We start from the raw sequence: 19,062 nt of genomic DNA, 5'->3' as shown, positions 1-19,062 counted from the left end.
TTGAAGCTGGCACTGGAGAGACTGTCTCAACCATGGGGTTGCTTTATTTTGTGCGTTAATGGAGCGCCCCCAGCTCTGGCCTGATCCCCCGCGGCCCTCTACAAACACAGAACAGAATGACAGGCCCCCCTCCAAAGAGCTGGTGGTCTACGTACTCTGAGCCTCCTTTGATTGCCCTAGATGCAGCCAGGGAAGTGGGGTGAGACATGATATTAATAAGACATAATGCAGACACCCCAAAAAATTACACAGGTGCCCCTCTCCTGCTCTAGTTCGCTGAGTGGCACTTCCGCTGCATCCTCTGGGGAGGTATCTGCTTAAAGACTTAGCGGCCGTGAGAGGCAGACAGAGAGGCCTTCTGTGACACAGCAGTGTCATATCCCCCACTGTCTGTAAGTGCAGGGGTTCCCTAGATCACCCCAATTATACAACAGCACTTAGCACTCGATCTCCAGCTCCTGCCTCATCCCCATTCTTTCTGGGGGTCAACCAGTTCCCTTCCCATCTTCTTGGGAAGCGTTGCCTCCTGTAGTATCCTATAGCAGGGAGTTCCGCAGGTCAACGCCATCTGTTTTCCACCTCTGCCTGCTCCCTCTCCCACGTGGGGTGGGGTCCTGCTTATACCATGGTGATGTCATGGGCGCACGGGTGGTTGTGAACTCTGTTGGGATGGGCTTTGGTTTCCCTGGGGGGAGACCCATTCACAGGGACCCCGGTACCCAGCTCTCCCATCTCGAGGGCCCCTGGGGGAGTTCCAACGGGCCAGCCCTGGCCCAGCCCCCCTCCGGGTCGGGGGAAGCTGGGGCTGAAATGGAAGCGATCCAACGGCGTGTGCTCGATTCGGCAGAGGCTCTCATCGGGGGAGTAGCAGGGGTTGAGGCCTGTCAGGGAGGCGCTGTCCTCCCCAGAGCCACTAGGGAGCGCCTGCGTCTGGGAGGCCTGGTTCCTGGTGCTGGTGGGGCTCTCCGGGGTGAGCTCGTCCCGTCGGAAACAGTAATGGGCGAAGAGGCTGATGAGAAACATCTCCACCACCAGGGAGTAGTAATAGATAACTGGGAAGGGAGAACGGCGAGGTTAGAACAGTGCCCCCTAGTGCCCGGCCCTGACTGCCAGGGGAGAGTGCCCCTTGCCCCCACCCTGCTCCCCACAGCCCGGCGCCCCCTAGCGCCGCCCCGGGGGATTGCTGTAGGTGGACTCACTCTGGGAGCGGGTATCAGCCGAGAGCGGAGGCTGGCAGGGAATGGCCCCCAGAGCCCCCATGGTCTCCAGGATGCCGTTCTGCAGGCCGCAGACAACAAGGACCAGGATGATGCAGATGAACTTGGAACGCAGGCTGTAGCCAGCCAGGGCCGGCTTGGTGGCCTTGTAGAAGAGCAGGTAGCCGTAGAAGGACAGCAAGGTAGAGATACTGATGATGGCGTTGATGTAGGAGTTGGGGTTGGTGTAGCTCACCTGCGGGAGAGGCCGTGGGTCAGAAGATGGGTCTGGGTGGTCTGTCAGGCCACCTCCCTCTGTAACGCCCAGCCCCATGCCCAAGGGTAATGCCCAACCTCAACTGAACCTCACGCCCAAGGGTAATGCCCAACTTCAACTCAACCCTACACCCCAGGTAACACAGAAACCTCAATCCAACCCCACCCCATGCCCAAGGATAATGCTCTTCCCAATCTCACACCCAAGGATAGTACTCAGCCCAACTCAGTGCCCCCCGAGAAATGCCCAGTGCCCTGGGGTAAGCCTCAATGCAACCCCATGGCCAAGACTAATGCCCAACACCCAATGGTAAAGTCCATCCGTAATCCAATGCCCAAGGGTAATGTTCAACCCATCCCAAGGTCTCTGGGTAACATCAACCCAACCTTAAGGGTAATGCCCAATCTCTGCCCAGCACCCAGAGGTAACGCTCAACCCAACTCTGATGGGTAATGCCCAAAGTCAACTCAACCTGATGGGCAAGGCTAACACCCAACCCAACACCCAAGGGTAGTGCCCAACCTAACCTCCTCCTCAAGGATAGTGCCCAACCTCAACCCAATCACATGCTCAAGGATAATGCCCGGTCCACCCCCATGCCCAAGTGTAACAACCTCAGTCCAACGCCCTAGGGTAACATCCAACCCAAAGCCCAAGGGTAACCCTCAACCCAAACCTATGCTGAAGGGTAACACCCAGCCTCAACCCAACACCCCGATACTATGTACGCCCTTGGGTAACACTTGACCTGACCCAACCTGCAGTCCATCGTAACACCCAACCTCTTGCTAAGCGGGTGCCACCATTCCCTGCCCTTGGTGGATGAGTTACCTCTTCTACCCCGAGAGGTCTGCCCACCCCATGCCGGTGAGGGGGAGGGGATGACATGGGGCCAGAGTGACTCACATCACCGTAGCCGTACTTCTCGTCGGTCCAGAGGGTGAGCGTGATGAAGAAGAGGATGGTCCTGATGAGGGACAGCTGGTACACGGCCAGGGTCATCCAGCGTAGGTTGGACCTTGCAGATGGGGAGAGGGTGGGACATGGGGTTGATCAGCCTAAGGGGACTCCCTAGATGACATATCCACCTCCTCCACTCAGCCACTAATCACAGGGCCCCAGAGCGAGAATGACTGTATGGCCTAGTGGTTACGGCACTGGGAGGTGGGACACCCAGCGGCCAGACCCCCTGCTCCAATGACTGTTTAATTATTTGCACAGCGGAACATCTTAAAAGGGAGCGATTGAGACCATCAATCCTCCTTGGGCTGCCGTGCCGGTCTCGGGGAGAGTGGTCCCATCCTTGCCGCAGCTCCGTATGGAGAAGGTAGGAATGTGGGTGGACCCTAGGCGTGCCTCAGTTTCCCCCTTGCTTTGTCTGGCTCCTCACTGGGTGCAAAGGGGCTGATCTCTCCGAGGGGGGAGGCAGCAGAGTGGGGGTCCCGTATGCCAGGGGTGTTGGGGGAAGGTTTGGAAGAGAGCATGGGAAAAGAGGGCTGAACGGGGGATCTCAAACAGAGACCGGGAGAGAGCCAAGGAATCCGGGAGGAGCCGTCGTTTCTACCTTTGTAAGGTGCCTGGAGGTCGACTGATGACACACGCTAAAGGGGACCATTGTGGCTCCAGGTTAGCGGGCTGGCACGTCAAACACATGCCTAGGAACAACAGAAGAACCCCTGACCCACATCTGGGGGTGCCGAGGCCAGCTGGGCATGGGAACCCAGCGGGGATGCGGGGCCAGAGATGCCAGGTTTTATCTGGCTCCCACCGGCCCTGGGGTCTCGGCTTGGCTTGCTGAGGTCTAAGGACCTGCCGGGCGTCTGCTCGCAATGCTGCCTGGGGCACCGACCTGGCACCTAGCTGGGGGGCGGAGGGCAAACAGGGTCGGGCACTTACCAGCTGGTGGAAATGTTGGGGAGACAGCAGCAGCAGCAGCAAGGGAAGGGGTTGGGGGCCACCTGCTGACCCCGCAGACGCTGGACCATGCGGGCCGAGCCCCCGAAGAAATCGGTCACCAAGTCCAGGAATTTCCACAGGGTGATGGAGTGGTAGCTGCGGAGACGGGGCGGGCAAGGTGGCATTGAGATGCTGCTGATGCTGGGGTGGGACAGCTGGAGAACAGCTGCACATAACACCCCACAGGGACAGCTCGCCAGGTGCTGAGGTGCAGCCACCTCTGGGGTGTGGCAGCCAGGGAACGCCCGCATATATTGCTGCCTCACTATGCCCCTCCCCTTTAACTTAAGTCCCTCCCCCTGCTTCCAGGACACTCACATGTTAGCAACAAAGTTACAGACGAAGGAGGATCGGGGGATGTACATGCCAATAAGGGACATGATGCTGAACACCTGGGGATGGAGCAGAGAACAGTGTCAGGGGAGTGGGGTCTAGTGGTTAGAGCAGGGTGGGGCTGGGAGCCAGGACTCCTGGGTTCTATCCCCAACTCTGGGAAGGGAGTGGGGTCTAGTGGTTAGAGCAGGGTGGGGGCGGGGGGGGGGCTCAGGGCCAGGACACCTGGGTTCTATCCCCAGCTCTGGGAGGGGATGGGGTCTAGTGGTTAGAGCAGGGTGGGGCTGGGAGCCAGGACTCCTGGGTTCTCCCCCTGGCTCTGGCAGGGGAGTGGGGTCTAGTGGTTGGGGGGGGCGCTGGGAGCCAGGAGTCCTGGGTTCTCTCTGGCCTTACCGGGTAGACCCCCAGGATCCAGAGGGAGAGAGTGGTTCTGCGGGAGGCACCCAGGCGGCGTAGAAAGAAGCCCGTCTGCTCCAGGAACAGGCCCAGCTGCACCAGGCCCAGGGCCGTGGGAATGAGGAAGATCCACAGCTGGGCTTGGAACACTGTGGGGCAGAAGGCCAAGGCAGAGAGGGGGGAGCGGTGAGCCTGAGCCAGACAGAGCTCCTGCTCCCCCCAAGTGCCCACCCAGGCTGACCCCTTCCCCTCCCCCAGGGACTCCCCCACCATTCGGGCCTGATTCCCTCCCCCATGGCTGCATGTTACCCCCCACTCTGGTCCTCGGGGTGCCCGGACGCCTGGGTCCCACCTTGGAGGATCTCTGAGGACAGGGGGAACTGGCCGCTGTGGTGGGTGCAGTTTTGGGGTCGTGCCATTTCTGCCCTCCCCTCCCTCGGCTCCCCTCTCTTCAGACACCACCCGGCGTCCTTGATTCTCTGTTTCCAGCTTCCCCTGGCCTCTTCCCTCCCCCGGAAGGAGCCTTCCTCGTTAGTCACCATATTAATTAATCATTGACCCAGCCCAGGTGCAAGCGCCAGGTAACGGGGTCCAAGTCCGGATTCCTGCACTTGCTGGGCAGCGGCGAACGGTTTGGTGACTGAGGCCTGTGGAACTCTCTGCCACTAGATGGAGAGCTCACGACCCCTGGGTTCCATCCCTAGCTCTGGGAGAGGAGTGGGGTCGAGCGGGTTACTCTAGCTCCTGGCGTGATGGGGCTCCGCTCCCAGTTGGGGTGTCTGTGTGGCACCTGGCATAATGGAGGCCCCCAATCTCAGTCCGCGCCGCACCCACTGTGACAGGGGACCTGATCCTGGTGATAATGCAAATTATTAATAATTTGCATTAACAATGAAGCATGAATGGGTACACAAGGCTTGAGTTTGAAGTGAGAAGCCCCACCATCGATTAACAACGCATTATTGTTAAAGCGGGAATGGCTCATTAAGCAATCCAGCCAGCAGGACGCAGTAGTGGTTCTGTGTCTACATTGTTTTTATTATTTATTTTACAGGTAACAAATCCAATACTTGGGGGTTTTCTTTTAAAAAATCCCTTTTTCTAAACTAAGTACAGTACTTTCCTGTCCCCCCACCCTTGGCAGGTTTGGGGGTCGGTGTGGGGAGGGATGGGGGTAGCAGCTGTAACTTGGGCCATATAAACTCACAGAGTTCTTGGTCTTGCAGGTCCTAGAGGGGACGTTGAATGGGGAGCAGTTCTGGGCGGGGGCTGGCGTGTGTCTTTTCTCTCTGCTGCTACAACAGGGTGGGATCGGAATCAACCATAGAGATCTCAGTCCGATACCTAGAGAGGACCAGGGCACGGTGAATGGAGTGTGTGTGGCAGACAGGGCAACAGATGCAGTGATAGAGGTCATTTTCCAAGGCGTTTGTTCTCTCGCTCTGCTCCTACAACATGGTGGGAGCGATGGGATCCAAACTGACCATAGAAATCTCGGTCCTCCCCAGTTCCTAGAGAGGACCAGGACATGTTACATAGGTGGGAGGGAGGCACTAATAGAGGTCGCTCTCTATGGTGTCTGTTCTCTCCACTAATATAACACAGGAGGAGCCGTGGGGACTGAATCAACTATAGAGATCTCAGTCCTCCAGTTCCTAGAGAGGACCAGGTCATATTATTTCGGTGGGGGAGATGCACAGGTAGAGGTCACTCTCTATGGTGTCTGTTCCCTCTCTCTGCACCTATAAGATGGTGGCAGTGGTGGGATCCAGATCCCTCAGAGTTCTTGGCTGTCCAGTTCACTTCAAGGCAGGGAGGGGTTAATGGCTGGCCAGTGGTCAGGGGACAGGGACTGTGATTCCCCATGGGGCTGCTAGCCCCCAACCCAGTCCCTGATGCCCATCCCCTCCTGCCCATGCCCTGGTGCCAGATGCCCCAGCTGAAGCTGCCAGCTCTTGAGGTTGTGTCCGATGGTCTCAGTAGGGGCTGGGGGAGGTGCAGTCGGATCACACCAGGACACCCCCACGCCTCCCGGTGTCTCTGTGTCCCAGTCCAGCTCAGCCAATGAGGCGGTAGAAGACCCAGCAGCCGAAGGTGACCCAGTGGCTGGCCCAGCTCAGCTCCGACCACTTATAGATGGTGTAGGACATGCCATAGCCCTGCGGCGGAGAGAGACACTACAGTTTGGGGAGGGAACACCTGTGTCCTGGAGTGATGGGGGACAGTCGGGAGCCCAGTGGGTTGGGCTGCCGTGACTCAGGTACAGCTGGAAGTGAGGAGCGTAGGAACACCTGTCCCTGTGGTGACAAGGTACAGCCAGATCCCACCAAGGCAAGGACTGAGGTAGAGTCAAAACTCTGGACAGTAGGGATACCTGTTCCCTGGGGTGAGTGACACCATCAGAGAGCAGGAGGCTGGGCTGCCTGTTCTTGGGGGTGACCGAGATACAGTTGGACCCCAGGAGGGTAGGGCTGCTTGTTTTCTGAGGTGACCGAGGTACAGTCGGCCATCGGGAGGGTGGGTCGGCTTGTTTCCGGCTGATGACCGAGGTACAGTCGGCCATCGGGAGGGTAGGGGACCTGGTCCGGCTGATGACCGAGGTACAGTCAGATCACTCTACCCTACCTGCTCCTCTACGGTGTCGTCAGCGTCGATGTCAAAGAGCGAGCCCAAGTAGGCCAGATGGAAGACGGCCAGCGCGCCGAAGAGTAGGTTCAGCAGCCGAACCCAGAGATTCTGCGGGAGAAAGACCCCAGTTCAGAGACACCCACCCCCCTGTTCTTCCCTTCCCGTCCCGGGGAGACCCGTGTCACCCTGCACTCTCCTCCTGGCTAAGGAGAGAACCCAGGAGTCCTGGCTCCCAGCCCCCCTGCTCTAACCCACTAGACCCCACTCCCCTCCCAGAGCTGGGGATTGAACCCAGGTGTTTGGGCTGTGGGCTCACCGTGTTATGGCGGTGGGGACAGCCGGGCGGGCAACGCTTGGAGAGGAGGCAGGCATCAAAGATGACAGAGAGGCGCTTCCGGAGGACTTGGGAGAAGAGACAGATGTGAGAGCAGGATACTGGCTCTGGAGATTGGGGAGAATCCCCCTGGTGTATGTGTGACAGTACGGGGCATAGGACACACAGCACTGCACAGTGTGTGTGTGTCCCTGCTGCCCCCTGGAGGAGGGGGATAAGCCTGCTCTGCGTGGGTGTGTGTATTTACTCCCCCTCCCCCCCGCTCCCTGCACAGATCATGCCGTCACCCAACCCCTCCAGAGGCAGCCGGAGAATCTCCCTCAGGCAGGGAGCACTACGGGGCATATGCCGCACAGCCATCAGCTCTTCAAGGGCCCATCCAAGCACCGGGGAAACTTACCATGCTCCACGTAAGTGATGAATCCCAGAGACAGCAGCACGGCAGCCAGGTGGAAGCTGAGTCCCTGGGGTTGGGGATGAGGAGGAGAGGGGAGACATCAGCCAGTGGCCAGCTGGGGGGGAGGGGACTGTTCCCCCATTGGGCCCCCTCTCCTCAAGCCCCCCAAAACTTACATGCAGGAGGGCGCTGGCAGCGTACGTGACAATGACAGCAGAGAAAGTCCCTAGTTGCAGGCTGTTCTTAAAGACATCTGCAAGGAAACACGGAGGGGGTGGGGGGCGAGCGTAAATCTACCAAACTGCCCCAAGCTCCACAGCGCCCCCTGCTGGGAGAGATCGGGGTGGAATAGCCAGGAGATTTCTCCCCTCCCCCTGCTCCCCACAGCTGCTGGGAGAGGCTGGGGCTGGAGTAGCTGGGAGCTCCCCCCACAGCCAGCTCCTGCCCTGCTCCTCGCAGCGCCCCCTGGTGGACCTTACAGGAGTTGAGCCAACTGGACATGGGCAGGTTCCAGCTGGTGACGACTTCCACCATCGACCGGGGCAGCTCCACATTCAAGGGTCGGGACACCGTCAGGTCCCTGCCAGGAGAGAGCGAGCGAGCAGTCAGGACGCCTGGGTTCTCTCCCCAGCCCTGGGAGGGGAGTGGGGTCTGGTGGTTAGAGCGGGGCGGGGGGGCTGGGAGCCAGGACTTCTGGGTTCTGTCCTTGGCTCTGGGAGGGGCATGGGGTCTAGGGTGGGGGGAAGAGGGCGGCTGGGAGCCCGGACGCCTGGGTTCTCTCCCCAGCTCTGGAAAGATAATGGGGTCTGGTGGCTAGAGTGGGGTGGGGGTGGGGATGGGAGCCCGGATGCCTGGGTTCTCTCCCCCGCTACTCACCATTTGAGGTTGTCTTTCTCCTCAGTGAATCCTGCCCCAGCCAATGTGGCAGTGGCCTCGGAGAGGAATCCCACGAAGTAGCTGCTGAAGTGGAAGGAGATGGCACTCTCGTAGGCCCGGAGCCACCTGCGGGGGTGGGGGCGGTGGGGGTCAGGCCACGGGAACCCTGCTCCCAGAGAGGGGCAGGACCCATCTCAGAGACCCCTTCTGGCCGGCTTCCACCCCAGCCGGCCTCCCACTCACCTCATTGCCAAGCCCCAGGGAAATTCAAGGAGAAATTGTCAGGTGTCAGTGAGTTAAGTGGAGAACCAGGGTGCCATGCAGGGAGCGAGCCGGCCACGGGGGCACGCAGTGAGTGATTCAGGAAGCTAGCCACTGAGCCACGGGAGAAGCCACGGGGCCAGCCATTCCTGAGTCACTGAGAACACAGACCTCTGAGCGAGGGCAGCTGTGGGCCATGGCAGCCAGGCAGTGAAGCCTGGCCAGAGATCCGGGACCTCAGTGCCGGGGGGTGGGTGGGTGCGAATAATCCGCTGCGGCAACAAGCCAGCTGCAGGATGGCAAGTCCAGAGGGCAAGCGAGTCACGGAGCCGCAGAGCAAGCTCCACTACCATGCCGCAAGCGAGCCCGGAGCGAGTGGGCCGATGGGCCGCGGCTCAGAGGAGCCCTGGAACGGCTCAGCCCCGGAGTGAGCCATTTGCCGAGCCGCAGCTTGACCCGCGAGCGAGCCCCCAACCTAGTGTGGGCCAGGGCTGGCGTTACCTGGCCTTCCGCTTCCTCCTGAGGCCGGCGGGATCCCGGGCGAGGAGGGGGAGCAGAGAGAGTGAAGGGGAAAGGAGTGAGAAACAGAGAGAGAGACAGAGACCGACGCTGGTCTGGGTGCCACTCGCTGGGGGCATAGGGGTGATGCTGGGCATTGGAGGGGGCAACATGTGGATCAAGGTACTGGTGGAAAACTGAAGGAGGAGTGAGGTCTAGTGGTTAGAGCAGGGGGGGCTGGGAGCCAGGACTCCTGGGTTCTCTCCCCAGCTGGGGCCTCGAGGACACTGGGAGGATCCTGCAGCAGCAGTGGGGGGACCCAGAGGCCGGTGTGAGGGAGCAGGAGGTCGTGGGGCCTAACCCCTGTCCCCTAGGGTGGGAAATGGGGGTGGGGGAGGGGACGCACACACTCACTTCCTGAGCTGCCGGTAGCCGTAGAGCGGGATGAAGTAGGAGAACAGGTAGGGGGCGACGCAGGTGGAGACGAGGAGGCAGATGACGGAGAGGAGGAGGCTCCGGGACACCTTCCGCAGCCAGGGGAGGCTCTGCAGGGTGAAGGGCCACTTAGCCAGCGTGTCCCGTTCCCCCCCACCCGAGCCAGCCAGCTAGTCCCCCACCCTCGGGCCGGAGGGGAGCCAGTGCCCACCAGGGGCGCTGTTCCCCCCCCTGCCCCCCGGCCCCGACTCTCACTAGGGCCCGGCTCTCCACTGCCTGGAGATAGCTGTGGAAGCGGCTCCAGGGCCCGAAGATGGCTGTGCCCACAAAGTAGATGTAGCCCATGAACTCCACAGGGGAGGGGACGGCCAAGAGCTCCCCTCGGTCCAGGTCGAAGCCCAGGGACACGGCCTTCATCGCCACAATCATCTGGGCCCCTGCCACGGAGAGAGAAACAGGTTGGGGGTGGGGTACCCTGGGACTACAGGGGAGAGAACCCAGGAGTCCTGGCTCCCAGCCCCCCCTGCTCTAACCACTAGACCCCACTTCTCTCCCAGAGCTGGGGATAGAACCCAGGTGTCCTGGTACCCCACTCCTCCGCCAGCCAGCCCACACTGCCCTGGGACTGGTTGCCAGCCGGCGCCCCCCAGAGGGTAAAGGCCCCATGTCCTAGTCCCAGTGGGGGCAGGTCAGATTCTCACCTCTCATTTTATGCCAGGTCACGGTATCCACCATGTGCATCTCCCTGCCGGAGAGAAGGACGGAGACTGTATCAGAGAGAGGAACTAATGGGGTGGGTGGGGGTTTCCCTGTGAGATCAGCTGATCTCCAGCCCCCCAGCCAATGGCTGGCTCCCGTCCCCAGACATTGCTGCACCCCCACCCCCAGGGCTGCCTTCCCCTAGTCTTCCCAGTTCTCCTCCCACGCACTCGACCCGGCTGCGGTCCCACCTGGCTTCAGGGACCCCACCTCCCCCATGGGTCCGGCCTTCCCCTCTCCATGGATCGGGCATCCCCTCCACCCCCTCGCCACGGACCCACCTCCACCCAGAAGGTCCTTGCAGACCAGAATCCCTCTGTGCCCCCTTCCTGGGCCCAGCTTCCCTCCAACCCGGGCCTCACCCCATAAGGAGATAGATGAGGATAGTGATGGAGAGGAAGACCCCACGGTGAGCCGAGTGCCGGCACAGGAAGAGCACCAGATAGCAAAGCAGGCTGAGCAGCACCACCCAGACCATCTGCAGCTGGAAGAAGTGGTGGAGGGCGTAGAACCCCCCCCCGACCGTGCTGAGGTGCTTGGCATAGCTGGGCAGAGCTGGGGGAAGCGGGGGCATGGTTAGAAGGAGTTGTGGTGGGGACCCTTCCATCCATCCAACAGTCCATCCGTCCAACCCTCCATGAGTCCAACCCTCAACCAACCTTCCATCCCTCCCTCCAACCAGCCCTCCATGCATCCAACCCACCTTCCATCCATCCCTCCCTCCATCCAGCCCTCCATATGTCCAACCCTCAACCAACCATCCATCCATCCATCCCTCCTTCCAACCAGCCCTCCATGCGTCCAACCCTCAACCAACCAACCATCCATCCATCCCTCCTTCCAACCAGCCCTCCATGCATCCAACCCTCCCTCCAACCAGCCCTCCATGCGTCCAACCCTCAACCAACCTACCTTCCATCCATCCCTCCAACCCACCCTCCATCTATGCACTCACCCAACTAACCCTCTATCCATCCTGCCAATCAACTTTCCACCCACCCACCCACCCAACCCACCCTCCACCTATGCACCCATCCAACCCTCCATGCATCCCACCTTCCCTCCACCCAACCCACTCTCTCTCCCACCAACATCCCTCCCTCCAATCCTCCCTCCATCCCTGCCACCTGCTTACGCAGCCTCCAGAGCAGCCGGCATGCCAGGCAGATAAGCAGCAACAGCCAGATCTGCTCCAGCCCCTGCTGGGCAGTGGGGATCATGCAGCCCTGCAGCAGCTGCTGGTAAAACTCCCGGTGGGCGAACGTGGCCATGGCCGGGGCCTGAAAGAGAAGGGAGGGGTGGGGGTGGGTAGGAGCCGCTGGAGAGGACATAGAGCAGAAAGAGCCCATGGAGCTGTGTTGGGAAGTGGGGAGGGGGGTGGAAACAGACATATTGGGATGTTTGGCTGGCTGGCTTCATGGATGGTTAGATGAACGGATGGATGTGCGTGTGAATGGTTAGATGGATGGATGGATCATAGAATCATAGAAGATCAGGGTTGGAAGGGACCTCTGGAGGCCATCTAGTCCAACCCCCTGCTCAAACCAGGACCAATCCCCAACTAAATCATCCCAGCCAGGGCTTTGTCAAGCCTGACCTTAAAAACTTCTAAGGAAGGGGATCCCACCACCTCCCTAGGTAACGCATTCCAGTGCTTCACCACCCTCCGAGTGAAAACGTTTTTCCTAATATCCAACCTAAACCTCCCCCACTGCAACTTGAGACCATTACTCCTTGTCCTGTCCTGGATGGTTAGATGAATGGATGGTTAGATGGATGGATGGATGGTTAGATGGATGGATGGATGGATGGATGTGTGTGTGGATGAATGGATGGATGTGTGTGTGGATGGATGGTTGGATGCATGTGTGTGGATGGTTAGATGAATGGACCTATCTCAGTGCAGGGGGCTGGACTTGGTGACTTCCCAAGATCCCTTCCAGCCTCACATTACAATGATTCTATCCATCCATCCACCCTGCACCACCCCCTACCTATGTACCTATCCACCCATCCCCCTACACACCCCTCTATCAATTCATCCATCTCCATAAATACCCATCTGTCGTTCCATCCATCTGTCCATCCCTCCCCACACGCACCCACCTATCTCTCCATCCGCCCCATGCACACGCGTCTATCTATCCATCCATCCATCTCCATACACCTATCTATCTTCGCAAATCCTAGCACACTGATCTATCTATTTGCCAAGATTCACATAGATCAACAGGGCCTGATCCGGCCTGCGAACCCCGGAGCCTGGGGCACCGCTGGGCCACAGGGAGGTGCGGGGGGGGGGAAGGAGGGGGAGGGGGGAAGCAGGGGCAGTATTGAATGGGTGGAATGCTCATCACCTGAGAACTAGGAACGCTGGGGGCCCGAGCCCCCCCAGGGCAACATGTCGTGATAACCCCCCTCTCCCCCCAAGTAAGAAGCCTGGGAGACTGGCACTGACATCCAGATGTGGCCAGAGGCGGGGGTGGGATTCCCCCTTTGCAGCTACACTGGCCCCTGCATCCAGACGTGGCGGGAATGAGGGGGGGATTCCCCTAAACAGCTGCACTGGTGGCTGGATCCAGATGTGGGGGGGGGGGAGTGGGCGCTCCCTGCTCTCCCCTCCCTCCCGCTGTGGCTCGCTCAGGGCCCAGGTACCTTTGCAGCGAGTCTCTCCCTCCAGGTCTGTCTGTCCCTGCGCGGCCCGTCCCGCGGTCCGGCTCTCCCGTGGGGGGAGGGGAGGAGGGGGTGCTAATCCCCTTTAAATTAGGGGGCGGGGAGGATCGGGGCAGCCTCCTACGGGAAGGGGAGACGGCTCGGCTCGGCCAATCGGGAGCCGGATGGGATGGGATGAGGCGGGCGATCAAGACAGCCAATGGATGCCCTCTAGCTGCAGCGGTGGGAGGAGAGGAGGGGGCTCGGAGCCGGGACTCCTGGGTTCTGTCCCCGGCTCTGGGAACCAGGACGCCTGGGTTCTCTTCCTGGCTCTGGGAGGGGAGTGAGGCTAGTAGGTTAGAGGTGGGGGAGGGGGGTGTCTATGTTTTAGGTACTTCTCTGTCCCCCATTGCTTCAGTACCTGAGCACCTCACAGTCGCTTGACACCTTCATCCCGGGAGGCAGGGCAGTGCCCGGTGTCGGCGAGGAAGCACAGAGAAATGAGGGCCCTGTGAAAGGTGGCAAAAGGAACCCGGGAAACCTGCCCCTTGTGGTTTGCCCTGATCCGACCTTAGCTAGCGTTAAACAAGGTTTGGAGCAGCTGCATCTAACACCGCCTGGGGAGGGCTCACCTGGCTCTGAGATGCAGCCACCTCTGGGGCGCAACCCGGGAGCAGCCGCACATAACGCCACACGGGGCTGGCTCATCCGGTGCTGAGATGCAGCCACCTCTGGGGCAGGGGAGCTGGGGAACAGCTGCAACCCCTCTCCCAGCTGGGTTAAGGCCCCGCGTCTGGGGGCAAGCCCCTCCCCCACACGGAGTATAAGCCCCTCCCATGGACCCAGGACACCTGTGAGTGGACCTCACCATCTGCTCTCCCTTGCCTTTGAGGATAAGCCCCACCCTCCAGCCACAGGCTCCTCCCCTGCTGAGCACCCCCTGGGCACAGGCCCCACCCCCCAGACACTGGACCCTACACTTGGGCACAGGCCCCGCCCCTTAGAGATGGGCCCCGCCCCTGAGAGACACAATCTCCGCCTCCTGGATATTAGCCCCTCCCCTCCTCTGGGCCCAGGCCCCGCCCCCTGGGCCAGGCCCCTCCCATATACGGCCCCTGCCCTCCTCCCTTTAAATCTCGCCTCTGACTGACACCTGTTACCATGGCTACCCCACCCCCGCCCCCTGCTGAGCCCACATCGCCTCAGCCGGCTCCTGGGCCAATCCGCTCCTCGGGAGGGCCCCTCGCGGCCCCGCCCACCAGCGCCCCGGCTTCCCATTGGCCGCGAAGCAAAGGCCCGCGGGCCAACGGGAGGGCGGATCGATCGGTGGAGGCGGCCCCGCCCGCCCGCCGCGGCCAAGGTGCGCGCTCATTGGTCGCGGGGCGGGGCTTAGAGCTGCGGGTGGCCGCCTGGGCGAGCGCCGGGCTCAGTGTGCGGCCAGCGGCGGCGGGTCCCGGGCGGGAGGCGCAGGGCGGGTGAGGGGCTGCCGGGGCGAGCACGCAGGGGGCTGCAGTCACTGACGTACGCGCCCCCGCCCCCGGGGGTCCCCGTTCCCAGGCCAGCTGGGGGTGGAGCTGCCCCCCCCAGCCAGCCCGCCCCCTAGAGAGGAAAGTCCCCGGATCCCCTTCCTGACACCATTCCTTTTTTCTTTTGCAGTGGGAGTCCCTGTCTTGCCTGCCATGGGGCTGGAGGCCGAGCCCCTCGCCGTCCCCCACCCTTACTGGCCCCGGGACCTGGAGATCCGGCGCTACGTCCCCAACGATCGCCCCACCTGGCACAGCCTGTCCTTCCTCTTCTCCGCCTCGGCGGCCCTGCTGACGCTCACCTGGCTGGCCGCCGGCTGGCGGGGGTGGACGGGGGTGCCCATGAGGACCGGGCGCCGCCTGGCCATCTGTTGGTTTGCCATCTGCGGCTTCATCCATGGCGTGATTGAGGGCTGGTTCAGCCTCTACCACACAGAGATACCTGGGGACCAGTCCTTCCTCTCCCAGCTGTGTAAGGCCTGGGAACCAGGACTCCTGGGTTCTTTGGGTGGGGGATGGAGTCTGGTGGGTTAGACTGGGGCTGGGAGCCAGGACTCCTGGTTTTGATCCCTAGCTCTGAGAGGAGAGCGGGGTCTAGTGGTTAGAGCAGAGGGGCTGGGAGCCCGGACTCCTGGGTTCTATCCCCAGCTCTGGGAGGGGAGTGGGATCGAGTATGTCAGAGCAGGGGAGGCTGGGTGTCTGGACTCCTGGGTTCTAGCCCAGCTGAGGGGAGCCCTCACTGGAGCTATTTGCCCGTGTAATGTGAGGAAAGGAAATCTGCTAGACAGGTTACCTGCCCTCCGGGGGAATCCCCTTCTCGAGGGAAGGGATGGGGTCCCGTGAAATTGGATGTCTGGGAGAACTATGGATCCTTGTGGAAACAGCTCCATAGCTTCCACTGCTTATAGCTGGGATTTTTCTCTCTCAATTCCCAGCCCAAAAACTTTGTGAAAACTGACTGGATTTTAGAATATTTCCTCCCTCGCTTTGAAACCTTCCCGCGTTCCTCCCCACTCCTGCCCCATAACGTTATTAATTCTATTAGTGCTTTTTGACCCAATGAGTGACCGTTTCAGCTGAATCTCCTTGTTTTCGCCTCCAGGGAAGGAGTACGCCAAAGGAGACAGCCGATACGTCATGTGAGTTTTAGCTTTTGGGTGTCCCCTTCCCCACCACTTCCCCTTTTCTGATTATCCACCCCCCCACACACACAATCCACCAGCATCTGCCCAAAATCCACCTGGAAATTTTGGAATGGATTGGATGCAGCCTTCAAAAAAACCATCAGGTATTACATATGCCTGCTTGCTCGGCACAAGCAAACAATATGTGGTTTAATATCACTAAATGCAAATGCATCCCTCCAGGAACAAAGCACACAGGTAATGCGTACAGGATGGGGGGGACTCTGTCTTGACAAAGATTTGAAGGTCATGGAGCACAATTGGCTGAATGGGAGCTCCTGGTGCAATGCTGGGGCCAAAACAGGGATTGTGAGGTGGAGCATAGAGGAGATTTTTCCCCTCTGGATTTGGCCCTGGTGCGTCTGCTGCTGGGATTCGGCGTCCTGTTCTGGTGGCCACATCTCTAGAAGGACATTGATCAATCGGGGAGGCGTCGGAGAAGTGCCATTAGAATGATTCAAGGATTAGAAACCCTGCCTGAGGAGTGAGAGACTCCCGGAGCTCCAGCTATTGAGCTGAACAAAGAGACAGCTGAAGGGTGATTTGATCCGGGTCATATCTACGCGGGGAACAAACATTTGATAACAGGCGCTTGATCTAGCAGAGGAAGGTCAAACCCGGGCTGATGGCTCGAAGTTGAAGTGAGACCAATTCCGGGTGACCACCCCGTGCCTTCGTTGCATTATTCCCAGCAAACGAGGGGCTACGTAACCAGGGCTACTTGCATTCTCCTCGGAGACTAAGAACACGCAGCTCTTCGGAAGCAAGCACCTTTCAGCCGTAAGGCAAGAACACTGCGGAGAAAACAGCCAAAGAAGCGACACGTAAATCGACCAGAGATCTCCCCGCCTGCAACTCCAAGCTGGGGCGGTGTCAGTCTAAAGATTGGACCCCCAATTTCCCGCCCCCCCCCCCGATCTCAGAGCAAAGTTCTGAAGGCTGAGTCTGTGGGGCGGGGGCGGTCTTGCTGTCCCCACCCGCTTCTCCCCCCGACATCCTGGGAATTTAGTTTCCCAGGTCCCAGAAGGTCAGCCGGGTTTGCTGCATCGTGTCATGGCCTTTTCACAGCCACGCTGCTTCTGGGTTCATAGATTCGGAGGGCAGAAGGGGCTGTTGTGATCAGCACGTCCGACTTCCCCGATGAGAGAGACCAGAGAAACTGTCCTGTCACGCCAAGCGCTGCATGGACCCACCCCTGAGAGCAGGGCCCCCCCTCAGCTACTAGATTGGGGTCCCCGTCCCTGCACAGCCCTTCCCAGAGCGAGGTCACAGCCCTTGTCATGCTGGGTGCTGCATGGAACCCCCCTCATTGTGCCTGTTACACAGACCCCACCCCCATCAAGATCGAGGCCCCAAAGAACTTCCAGTCTAAATACACCCAGGCAGGACCATTCTCCTCGTGGTACGGCTGGGGAAACCGAGGCCAGTAGGATGTGAGCGGAGATGCATGGTTGGCTGGGAGGGATGGGAAGTGGGGGCAGGCTTAGAAGTCGGGTTAACCCTTTGGTGCCTCTCTCCCCTGTCTGCAGAGAGGATAACTTCACCGTGTGCATGGAGACCATCACCGCCTGGGCATGGGGGCCGCTGAGCCTCTGGACCGTGCTGGCTTTCCTGCAGCGCCAGCCCCACCGCTATGTCCTGCAGCTGGTGGTGTCGCTGGGTAAGGCAGCCGGATGCCTGGGTCCCCACCCTGGCTTGGGGACGGGAGTGGGGTCCAGTGGTTAGAGCAGGAGGGGCTGGGAGCCAGGACTCCTGGGTTCTTTCCCAGGCTGTGGAATGGCCATGGGGCTGTTGGGAGGAGACCCGAAAGTTCCAGCAGATCAGCTTCATCTTGACCTAGCCTGAACCCCAGATGCTCCCTGATCTTGCCATGACCCTTGGATTCTCCTCAATCTGACCCCTTGACCTTTCCTCCCCACCCACCCCAGGCCAGCTGTATGGCGACGTCCTGTACTTCTACACCGAGTACCGGGAGGGCTTCGCCCACAGTGAGATGTGGCACCCGCTTTACTTCTGGTTCTACTTCATCTTCATGAACGCCCTGTGGATCATCATCCCCTCCATCCTCCTTCTCGACGCCTGGGGGCACCTGAGTGCTGCCCAGAGGGCGCTGGATGCTGTCAAGGCCAAGAAACACTGATGCTTCTTACCCGCCCCTTGCCACCCAGGGGTGGGGGTATCTGGCACAAAACTGCCCTGGGGGGGGGCTGAAGGATGAACGATGCTCAGGGATTGGAGTGTGCAGGACTCCTGGGTTCTCTCCCTGGCTCTGGGAGGGAAGTGGGGTCTAGTGGGCTAGAGTGCGGGATGGGAGCTAGGACTCCTGGGTTCTCTCCCTGGCTCTGGGAGGCAAGTGGGGTCTAGTGGGCTAGAGCAGGGCCGCTGGGAGCCAGGACGTCTTGGCTCTTTTCCCAGCATGTGAGCGACATTCCAGTTTCTCCAAGCCGGCTTTACCTGCTGGCCTGGTGGGGAGAGATGGGTGAACGGGGGGAGGAGATCACTAGCAAGGGTCGGGGAGATATCTGCCTCCCTATGACTTGTTATCCACCACACCCTCCATGTTCCCATAACCAAAGCTCCGATCCTGTTTGTGTACCCCCAAAAAGGACCCCCTTTGCCTCCTTACTGCAGGGTCAGGGACACTGGGACCTCAAGCACCTCTGGTCACAGGGCCAATCAGCTTGTTTTAATAAACACATGTATGTATTCCTTTGCCTTCCAGCAGCTGCCCTTGTCTGTCGCTGTCACCCTCTGGGTGGCGCCATGCTGCCAGAACTGGGGGGTTGGGGCTTGGGAGAACCTGGCTGCGGGTCTCTGTTCCCTGCATCGACCCCATTAAGGCTCAGGCTTGCAGCTGTATTCGGCTGCTTTACTGACCATTTCTCACAGTGGAGACTGGAGTATGGGGACCTTTTGGGCCAGGGTGGGTACCGGGCTGGCTGGGCCCATTGCTCTGATCCATGGGTAAAGCAGGGGTAGCAGCTGCAGCCCCGACATGGGATTCTCAAGCTAGGCAGGGGAACTGTGCAGCTCGCCAGTGGGGCTTAAATGGGTGAGGAGTCTTTCTAGTTTTGCCATCTCCTTGGCTTTGGATGTGGGGTGATTCTGGGAGGAATGAGACTGGCGTGGGAGGAGGCAGGTATCTCTGCTTGGCCCTGTCTTGTAATCCCAGTACCCTCCTTGCTAGAACCATCATCCCCCTAACCGGAGATCCAACCATCTTTCTCATCTCCCGAAGTCTTATGCCCTGTGTTATGGAGGAGGTCATACCAGCTGATCACGAGGGTCCCTCCTGGGCTGGGATGCTCTGGAGAGGAGATGGAGAGGCCCTGATAAAATAATGACCGGGAACAAGAG

At 60.0% G+C, this 19,062-nt stretch overlaps 3 protein-coding genes across 7 annotated transcripts; 1 reads left to right on the top strand and 2 right to left on the bottom strand.

Annotated features, from left to right (window-relative positions):
- Positions 1 to 26: 26 nt before the first annotated feature.
- Positions 27 to 5,575, bottom strand: LOC311511810 (organic solute transporter subunit alpha-like; the record flags this gene model as incomplete). Of its 2 annotated transcripts, XM_084612677.1 has the most annotated exons (7): positions 27 to 1,052; positions 1,200 to 1,452; positions 2,380 to 2,491; positions 3,370 to 3,525; positions 3,748 to 3,821; positions 4,156 to 4,307; positions 4,511 to 5,509. In XM_084612677.1, the coding sequence occupies 7 exons, from the start codon at positions 4,698 to 4,700 to the stop codon at positions 619 to 621; spliced, it is 1,371 nt and encodes a 456-aa protein (XP_084468803.1). In that variant the 3' UTR covers positions 27 to 618. The 2 variants fall into 2 exon arrangements, with proteins under 2 accessions (XP_084468803.1, XP_084468804.1); XM_084612678.1 differs by lacking the exon at positions 3,748 to 3,821 and having other exon boundaries at positions 5,366 to 5,575.
- A 3-nt stretch (positions 5,576 to 5,578) lies between these two features.
- PORCN (porcupine O-acyltransferase) lies at positions 5,579 to 13,128 on the bottom strand. Of its 3 annotated transcripts, XM_084612674.1 has the most exons (14): positions 13,002 to 13,128; positions 11,482 to 11,626; positions 10,709 to 10,901; positions 10,289 to 10,332; positions 9,843 to 10,024; positions 9,567 to 9,697; positions 9,156 to 9,173; positions 8,394 to 8,519; positions 7,997 to 8,097; positions 7,694 to 7,770; positions 7,521 to 7,584; positions 7,103 to 7,188; positions 6,784 to 6,894; positions 5,579 to 6,317 (listed from the first exon to the last, which is right to left on the bottom strand). In XM_084612674.1, exons 2-14 carry the CDS (start codon positions 11,615 to 11,617, stop codon positions 6,216 to 6,218), a joined length of 1,371 nt encoding a protein of 456 aa, XP_084468800.1. In that variant the 5' UTR covers positions 11,618 to 11,626; positions 13,002 to 13,128; the 3' UTR covers positions 5,579 to 6,215. The 3 variants fall into 3 exon arrangements, with proteins under 3 accessions (XP_084468800.1, XP_084468802.1, XP_084468801.1); XM_084612676.1 differs by lacking the exon at positions 13,002 to 13,128 and having other exon boundaries at positions 11,474 to 11,601; XM_084612675.1 differs by lacking the exon at positions 9,156 to 9,173 and having other exon boundaries at positions 5,580 to 6,317.
- Positions 13,129 to 14,383: 1,255 nt separating this feature from the next.
- EBP (EBP cholestenol delta-isomerase) lies at positions 14,384 to 18,426 on the top strand. 2 transcript variants are annotated; one of them, XM_084612124.1, is made up of 5 exons: positions 14,384 to 14,473; positions 14,655 to 14,993; positions 15,624 to 15,660; positions 17,235 to 17,365; positions 17,634 to 18,426. In XM_084612124.1, the coding sequence occupies exons 2-5, from the start codon at positions 14,678 to 14,680 to the stop codon at positions 17,843 to 17,845; spliced, it is 696 nt and encodes a 231-aa protein (XP_084468250.1). In that variant the 5' UTR covers positions 14,384 to 14,473; positions 14,655 to 14,677; the 3' UTR covers positions 17,846 to 18,426. The 2 variants fall into 2 exon arrangements, with proteins under 2 accessions (XP_084468250.1, XP_084468251.1); XM_084612125.1 differs by having other exon boundaries at positions 14,450 to 14,519.
- Positions 18,427 to 19,062: the final 636 nt, after the last annotated feature.

This window comes from Lepidochelys olivacea, assembly GCF_965140295.1.
Source record: "Lepidochelys olivacea isolate rLepOli2 genome assembly, chromosome: 23".
Lineage (NCBI taxonomy): Eukaryota > Metazoa > Chordata > Testudines > Cheloniidae > Lepidochelys > Lepidochelys olivacea.
Note: the sequence above shows the minus strand (reverse complement) of the source record. Positions and strands in the feature narration are given on the sequence as shown.